Source organism: Lathyrus oleraceus, chromosome 3 (assembly GCF_024323335.1).
Source record: "Lathyrus oleraceus cultivar Zhongwan6 chromosome 3, CAAS_Psat_ZW6_1.0, whole genome shotgun sequence".
Lineage (NCBI taxonomy): Eukaryota > Viridiplantae > Streptophyta > Magnoliopsida > Fabales > Fabaceae > Lathyrus > Lathyrus oleraceus.
The window spans coordinates 287422539-287431152 of NC_066581.1; the positions used below are offsets into that span (position 1 = coordinate 287422539).

At 36.2% G+C, this 8614-nt stretch overlaps 1 protein-coding gene across 1 annotated transcript; it reads right to left on the reverse strand.

Annotated features, from left to right (window-relative positions):
* Positions 1 to 261: 261 nt before the first annotated feature.
* On the reverse strand, positions 262 to 6609 carry LOC127130897 (uncharacterized). The gene is made up of 4 exons (XM_051059853.1): positions 6142 to 6609; positions 1212 to 1397; positions 899 to 1128; positions 262 to 823 (listed from the first exon to the last, which is right to left on the reverse strand). The coding sequence occupies exons 1-4, from the start codon at positions 6607 to 6609 to the stop codon at positions 262 to 264; spliced, it is 1446 nt and encodes a 481-aa protein (XP_050915810.1).
* Between the last annotated feature and the right edge of the window lie 2005 nt (positions 6610 to 8614).

The window sequence follows — 8614 nt, forward strand, 5'->3', positions numbered from 1 at the left end:
GGCAGTCAGTAGTTACTGGTTAGTGGTCAGAACACATAACATAGAAACAATACTCACCCTTTTTAGCCAGAATATGTCAAAGGTAAGCATCTAACCAAACCAAATAAACCATATTCATAAATTTAATAATCACACACAAGGGGGCACCTAAGGGTGCATATATCTTGGTCACGGACCACAAAACATAACCAAATAAAGAACAAAACAAGATTATAATCAGATATCTTCCTGACTATATGAGTCATCAATTACATACTATTCTCATTCATCTTCCTTCTCTTCATCAACATCATCCCCACCAGCATAGTCCTCAACATCAGTTCCTTCATTGTCATCCCCTCCCTGTTCATCTTCCTTCTTCTCTTCTGCCATCATAGCCTTCATCAATGTCTCAAGTTTGATCTTTGTTGCACTGCTAGATCTGATGGAATCCTCCAACTCTTTACAATTCTCCTTCAGCTGAGCAATAAGACTCTTCTTGGAGGTGGCAGGGCCAGGTACCTGAGGAGATGTTATGATAATATCTAAGACATGTGTTCCAGCAAAAAGTTTGTAGTGGAGTGGTAAGGGAGAATCCCTTTTCTTCACACTATCAATGGGTAGCAAAATACCAGGATGTTGGTTCAGAATGACTCCACAGATGAGGGATGGAAAGCAGATGGGCATATTTATAGCAGTAGAGAAAACTTGCTTCAGAACTTGTTCAAAGATGTATTTCCCAAAGTCAAACGCTCTTCTAGTTCCAACAACATAAATAAATTTCCTAACACCAGTAGAGATGGTTGAGGTGTGATTAGTGGGCACCCAGTTGGCAGTCCTAATCCTATGAAGGATAAGATATTTGACACTCAACTTTCTAGCAGACAACCTTCCTTTGTTTGGCCAGTGTCTAACCTACTTGGCAGTTATTTCTTTGCACACCTGATCATCTGTAACCTCTAGCTCAGCCTTAGGTTCTTTTGTTCTTCCTATAAATTTATTTATTACAGCTGGAGAGAATGTCACAACATTTCCTCTAACACACACCTTTCCATAGTCAGCACTATTCACATCATCACACCCATCAGGAATAGTCACCATAAACTCCTTGACTAAGCTTTCATAGCAATGGCCAAATTGTGTGACAGTCTTCATCAACCCAGCAACTTCTATAAGTTCTACGACCTCTTACATTTAAGGGAATCCTTACCCAATTCCCTTTCCATGGATACCCTCCTCTGAATAACATACTTCCACCTTTCAGCATTCTTTACATAGTGTAAAGAAACATTGTTTAGTGGAGCCTTGGGCATAGCAGCATGAGGCTTCTTGTTATCAGATTTATTTACAGGTGTGATGTCTTGGACATACTTTTCTACATCAAACTCAGGGTCACTAGAAGAGACAACTTTCTCTTTCTAGTAGGGGTACCAACTTTACTCCAAGATATAGTATGACCAACAAGAGATTTTCCTGTGGAGCTTCTAGAAGGAGTTGTAGCGGTAAACTCATGATCATCAAGCTATGGATAAGCTAGACATCAAATAACAAGAGTCGCCACCGCGCTTTTATTGTTTCCAAGGGAAAAGGGAAAAGTACGAACAAAACCCAAAAATAAGAAGTTTTCAAATCAAAACTAATAAAATGCCAGAGATTACAAGTAAGGGGGTTGGTTACACAGAGGGAAGGTGTTAGCACCCAAAGTGTCCTAGGTACTCCTAGGGAGCCCTTTTTTTGTGCATATGTATTTTGTATAAATGATGTTTGCAAGAAAATAGAATGGGGGATGAGAAAAGAATTCAGTAATTATATTTTTGTGTTTGACAAGACCTTCGGACTTGTACCTACGTACCAACATAAAATGAGGGATCAAAACCTCGTACTTCGTGGTATAAATTTCAAAGTGGACGTATTGCTTTTTAACAAAAAAAATTAAGTTTGAAAGGCACAGAGACCTAAAAATGGTTTGAATGAGTTAGTTCTTTTTTTGGCTTTTGAAATTTTTAAGTCAATATGGTTAAGTTCATTTACAAGTTTGATTAAGAAAAGAAGTTTGAAAATGCAATGGGATACAACCAAAGTTTCTAATTTGTAAAGGGTCTAAGTTTAGAAAAACAAGCACAAGCAAAGAAGATTTTAAAAATAAGAGGGAGAGATTTTGAAATTAAAGAAATGAGGAGGAGATGAAGGGACTAATCCTAAGCACAAATTTAAAAGTTGAGAGTTGAAAAGATCTGACCAATGGGCTGCAATCCAATAGACAAGAGTGTCATATAGAAACCCAAATTCCCTTGGACATTAGAATCAAGCAACAAACAATGCACAATATATCAACTTGAAGAGCAAGGCATCAAATAAAGATAGCCACATCCAAGCTTAGCAACTCCATGATCTTCTTCAAATTTGTCCATGTAGCAGATGAATTCCTCAATGCCACAAGTCACGGGTTCAAAATAACAGCTTCACGATGATCATGTTGCAGATGAACTCAAATGGATCTTCAATGATGTATCAGATGAAGTTTCAAATTACAAGCACTTTGTTACATAAAAGTTGGCATTGGCCAAGTCCTTTATATAGGGAGTGTTGCCTAAATTCTAAGTCCAATTGTCTCAGATCAAACCAACAGTCCACACAAGATGTTTTTTAGGGTTTTTGTTCTTATTATGTACATTAATGGTCAAAGACCAAACAACCAAACACAATATACACAAACAAAATATATCACACAAATATGGTCCAAGTGGACAAAGTAAAAATGACATTAACATAAACAATTAGAATGGTATGAATAATGACAAATGAATAAGGCTTAAAAATAAAGTGCATTAAAGTAAATGACTTGAAATTAAATGTTAGTTGTTAATGAGTTAGAAGTTAGGATTGCTTTTGCTTTTTTTTAAGTCATTCTTTGGAGAACACTCAACCCACTTATCACAAGCATGGATCCTTGAACCAAGACATCTTCCAAAGGAAGGAAAAAAGGCCAAGTTTCCACATAATACCATGAAAGAGGGGAGACTTACAATCTCACTAACTAGAATGCTATGCCTTTTTGTGTCAAAATTTAGCGCTATGTTAAGCAATCGTAATTGGACTTATGTAGAAGTCACAACTATTTGAGGTCGGACAATAGAATTTTGGTGTTAATGCAAGTTAGAGACATAGTATAATGGACTATGCTCATGAAACATACCACACACAAAAAGAATATGCAAAAGTGGTGGCCTAATCTCATCCATACTTATGTTGATTTTGCAATCAACTAGCCTTAGGATGTAAAGATATCATATGTTCATGACATAAATGCATAAAGATGGGAATGAGATGAAGAGGGACGGAAGATAGATCAAACTCAAATTGGACAAAGGAGGACTTTTATCAAATTAAGATCATTCATTCATTTTGGGAGATGGAATGTACATTCCATCAATCCCCTAAATCCAATGGTTTTAACCTAGCAAAGTCAAATCAACCTTGACCAAGGCCCAACAACACAAGTCAAACTTCCAAAGTCAATCAAAATGGCTCAACACAATTATTTGGCAATTATTCAATTAAAAATACTAAAAATAATGCATTAAATTAAATATGGTTGGTCAATTTCCTAAAACCTCATCAAAACACCAAAGAAATGGCCATGAGATTTATCATAGGTCAAACAAGGTCAAAGGACCTTGGAGAAAAAAATTCAGAATTTTTGGAAACTTAAAAGTATTTTTAAACAATTAAAAATAATCACAAAATCAATTAAATCATAAAAAATATTAATAATGATCCAAAAAATAATTTTAATTCAAAATATGAAAGAGGATTTTATTTAAAAAAATTTGGTGAAACTCTCATATTTTTTGGATCAATATTAAAATTAATATGAATTAATGAAAATCAAAGGAATAAAATGAAAATAAAAAAAATACAAAAAAAACGTGGACCACTTGATCTCCCTCATTAATTGAGGTGGCTGATCAAGTGGACACAAACGCGCGTTTCATGATGGAACTTAGTCAGCGCGCCACATAACTGGTCATCCAAACCAACGCTTATGATTAAAACATTTTAAACTGGATCAATGGTTTAGGACCATGCCACATCATTGCCGGAGCAAAGCGTCGATCGTCTTCTCAGGAGACCTTGGCCGGACTGGTCCAATCATTACCATGACATAAATGAAAAAGGAGGACATGATCTGAAAGAAAAAATGGTGTATAACACGAATCTGACCTCAATTTTAACTAACTCCAAATATATAGAAAGACATGAGGAGTTGAATTTTGAGGTGTGTCAACTGAGTTGCTTCGATTTGATCTCAAAGCAACTTAATCTTCTTGCCTACATTGGTAGGACTTCAGACAACCAAAGATCCAAGAGAATTGATGAGAATTGAGTGAGAATCGAAGAGAAGAAAAAATCTGGAAAATACCTTCAATGTTGTGTAGAACTTGATCTCTCTTGCTTCAATTTTTGTTTGATCTTGCTCCAATAGCTTGCAGAAGTGGATTAGGAATAGTAAGAAGATTTGGATCCTGGAGTTTTTGAATCTCCAAACAGTGAGATTCAAACTCAATTTTCAAGTGAAAATTATCAGGTTTTCCTTTGAATTATGAGGGTTTGAAGAGTGGAGGCAAAGCTGACGCGCAAGGATCCTTTGAAATGAGCTCAGAGGGTCTCTATTTATAGCAAATTCAAGTGTTATTTGCACACTTGCAATTTCTTCCAAATTTGGAAATGTCATGTTCAAGCTTGCACGGGTGTGTACAGGCCCATGAAGCAATGCAATAAGGTCCAAAACCAACTGAAATGAGGTATGAATTAAGCTTGATTGGCAAGGCAATGTGAAATGATCATTTGATGTTTTGATTTTGCCAATTGATGCAGTCCTGTTAACACCATGCGCAACCCTAACAAACTTGATCCAAAATGAATGAATTAGGACTCTTTGGAAAGCTTAGATCAAGAGGAACAACTCTTATGTTGAACACTTTTCCATTTGGAACTTGTATCATGGTTAATTGTGAGGTGGAAGTTTGGAAATTTCAACATGTTGGAAAATTTTCCACCTTACTAAACGTTTTATGTGAGATCCAAATGAGAAAAGTGCCTTCATCAAAGTTGTATCTATTTCAAAGACCTTCAAAATGGTCACGAATTTGACATCATTTGGATTTAGAATTAAAGAGTTATGCATTTTTGAAGTTGAGGAAAATCACTTGTTCAATGGTATTGGTCCAAAATGACCTATAATGTATCCTCATACCACATGCTCATAAAAGTTGATTTAGCTCTCACTCAAAACATCAAAGTTGAAGTAGACATCTTGAATTTGATTGTTCAACTTGAAAATCTTTCATATCATAAAAATTGAGCAATTTATGGCCTTGGGAAGTTGACTTTCAAATTAGGGTTTAGACAAAATGACCTATAATGTTTCAACATGGAAAATGACTTTCCAAAGAAAATTAGTTCTATACCTAAACATGAAATTTGATTTTAATGTCATTTGTAGTAACTTTTCTCTTGGAATAATTTTCATATGATGAAAAGTGTAGGAGATAGGGTCTAGGGAGACCCAGTTTTGATCAGATGAATCCATCTGGCCAACCACCCTCAACCAACTTGCTAACTTGAAATTCTCTTGACTTTTTAGGCTCATGATAGATCATATATGCATAAGATGATGAATTTTGAAGTCCCCCTTGAGAAATTTGATCAATTGATGAGGAAGCTTGTTGAAGAAGTCACTCAAGATACCCAGACAAACTAGGGTTTCCAAGGCAAACCAACTCCAAACTCTTGAAGAAACCTTGATCAAAATAACATGAAAAGATCATTGGGACTCATATATGATGCTTATAGACATTGTGGATCATTTCTTGGTTGTGCTCTTAGCTATGAGGGTCTCAAGCCCTAGATATGAACTTGATAGATCAATGGTGATCATGCCATACCAAAGAGTTAGGCAAATAACAAAGACATATTTTTGGTATTTTGGTTAGTGAAATGATAATATACAAGTATGATACAATCACATGGTGCTTGGTGATTTCTCCCAAAACAAAACCCAATGAAAGAGGGGTAAGGAGGATGCCAAGGTATGATCCCAATGCTAATGCATATGATGAAATTGCATGAGGGATCTTAGGGTCAAAATTGGGGTCTTACAGGAGTGTCTTTCAAACCAATAGATTTTCTTTTCATTTCCCTGGAGGGAGAATCTTTGAACACCACTGCCTTTCCTTTACATCTCTGCAGTCTCTTGGCTATACTAGGAGTTACAATATTGGTAAGGGGTTCATCATCAAAAGTTAGTTCATCAACATTAACAACATGATCATCTTTCTTTTTACTTCTTCTCTCTTGAGCAGCATGCTCGGGGACACACTCATCTTCCTTCTTCTTACTCATTCTTTCAAGAGCATCATGTCCAGGAACGCTTTCCTCAACTTTTTCACTAGAATCATTTTCAGGGCTAGTTTCTTTTGCCAAATATGTTTGAACATCTGGAAAAATATCTGAGTTCATTTCCTTCAAAACAGATGTAACAAACTTCCTAAGTTCCTTATCAATGGCACTCATTTCCTCTTTCGTTGGATTCTCAGTGTCGTCGGCATGCAAAATAGGATTTATCATCTCACACCCTTTAGACCTAGACTTTTTCAACAATAGTTTTATCTTTACTGGGGATTATTGCTTCAGAATACTTACCATAAGTCTTGACATTTTTAGACGCATAAGGCGTAGCTTTATTCTGAGGAGGTGGAGGAATTGTGGGTAAGGGAGAAACATCCAACACCAGATCCGCCAGGTTGATCATTTGGAAAGGTTCATTTGCCCTAACAGTTTGGGAAGATGATCCACTAGTTTCAGTTGGGACATGCATGTGTGTGGGTAAAGATTGTTGAGACATTTTAGTTGACACTTGAAGCATATGGAATAGGGAAAAACTCTTAAGAGAGAGAGAGAGAGAGAGAGAGAGAGAGAGAGAGAGAGAGAGCACAAATGTCTAGAGAGGAATGAGGCGTTTGGAAGGAGCGGGTAGCGTATTTTTGTCCAAAAGGATACACAATGAGGTAAAGAGTTCATGTAAACGTGTCTAGAGTAATGATGAGAGTTACACTCTTGTCTGACACACTTAAATAGTTGTAATTGCTATAAATGCTCATTAACATAAATCCCAAGTTTTCCTCTTAATTTTTCAGAATTGCATCCAAGGCTTTAGTAAAAAGGCCTGCAAGCTGATTCTCTGTGCTAACATGCTCAAGTGTTATGTCTTCAATAAGTTCTCTAATAAAATGATGCATGATGTCAATGTGTTTAGTCCTACTGTGCTGAATAGGATTTTTTTGAGATATTAATAGCACTCAAGTTGTCACAGAATAATGTCATGACATCTTGTGTGACATTATATTCAGTCAATATTTGTTTCATTCATATTAGTTGAGAGTAACTGCTGCCTGCTGCTATGTACTCAGCTTCAGTAGTAGATAAGGATACACAATTCTTTTTCTTGCTGAACCATGAAATCAAATTGTTTCCCAAGAAGAAACATCCTCTAGAGGTACTCGTCCTATCATCAACCCTACCAACCCAATCAACATCACAATACCCCACTAACATAGAATTTGAATCATGGGAGTACAACATTCCATACTCACTTGTGCCATTCACATACTTTAGAATCATTTTTTACTTGATTGATGTGACTCACTTTGGGTTTTGCTTGATATCTAGCATAAACTCCAACAACAAAAGTTATATCTGGTTTGCTTGCTGTAAGGTATAGAAGGCTACCAATCATGCTTCTATATAAACTCTGGTCAACACTTAAGCCTTTTTCATCTTTAGATAACTTTAAGTGAGTAGGTGCATGAGTTCTTTTGTGAGTAGCATTTTCCATCCAAATTTCTTCACAATACTCTTTACATATTTGCTTTGACACAGAAAAATGGAGTCTTCCATCTGTTTGACTTGGAGCGCAAGGAAGTACGTCAGTTCACCTACCAAACTCATTTAAAACTCAGATTGCATTTGCTTGACAAAATGTTGGACCATCTCATCTGACATCCCTCCAAACACAATATCATCCACATAGATCTGAGCTATCATAAGTTTTCCATCCCTCTCTTTGACAAAAAGAGTTTTATCAATTCCATCCTTTCTATATCCATGGTTGATGAGCAACTCAGTCAACCTTTCATACCAAGCTCTTGGGGCTTATTTTAAACCATACATAGCCTTCTTTAATTTGAACACATGATTTGGGAACATAGGATCAGTAAACCCTTTTGGATGTTCAACATACACATCTTCATTTAAATAGCCATTTAGGAAGGCACTTTTAACATCCATTTGGAACAACTTGAAATTTAAAAGACATGTCATTCCAAGTAACAATCTGATAGACTCTAGGCGAGCCATTGGAGCAAAGGTTTCATCAAAGTCCACTCCTTCCATTTGGGTGTATCCTTGAGCAATAAGTTTGGCTTTATTTCTGATAACAACCCCTTGTTTATCAAACTTGTTCTTGTACAACCATCTAGTTCCAATAACATTTGTTCCTTCAATTCTTAGAACCTAATCCCACACCTCATTTCTTTTGAATTGACCAAGTTCATCTTGTATAACATTAATCCAA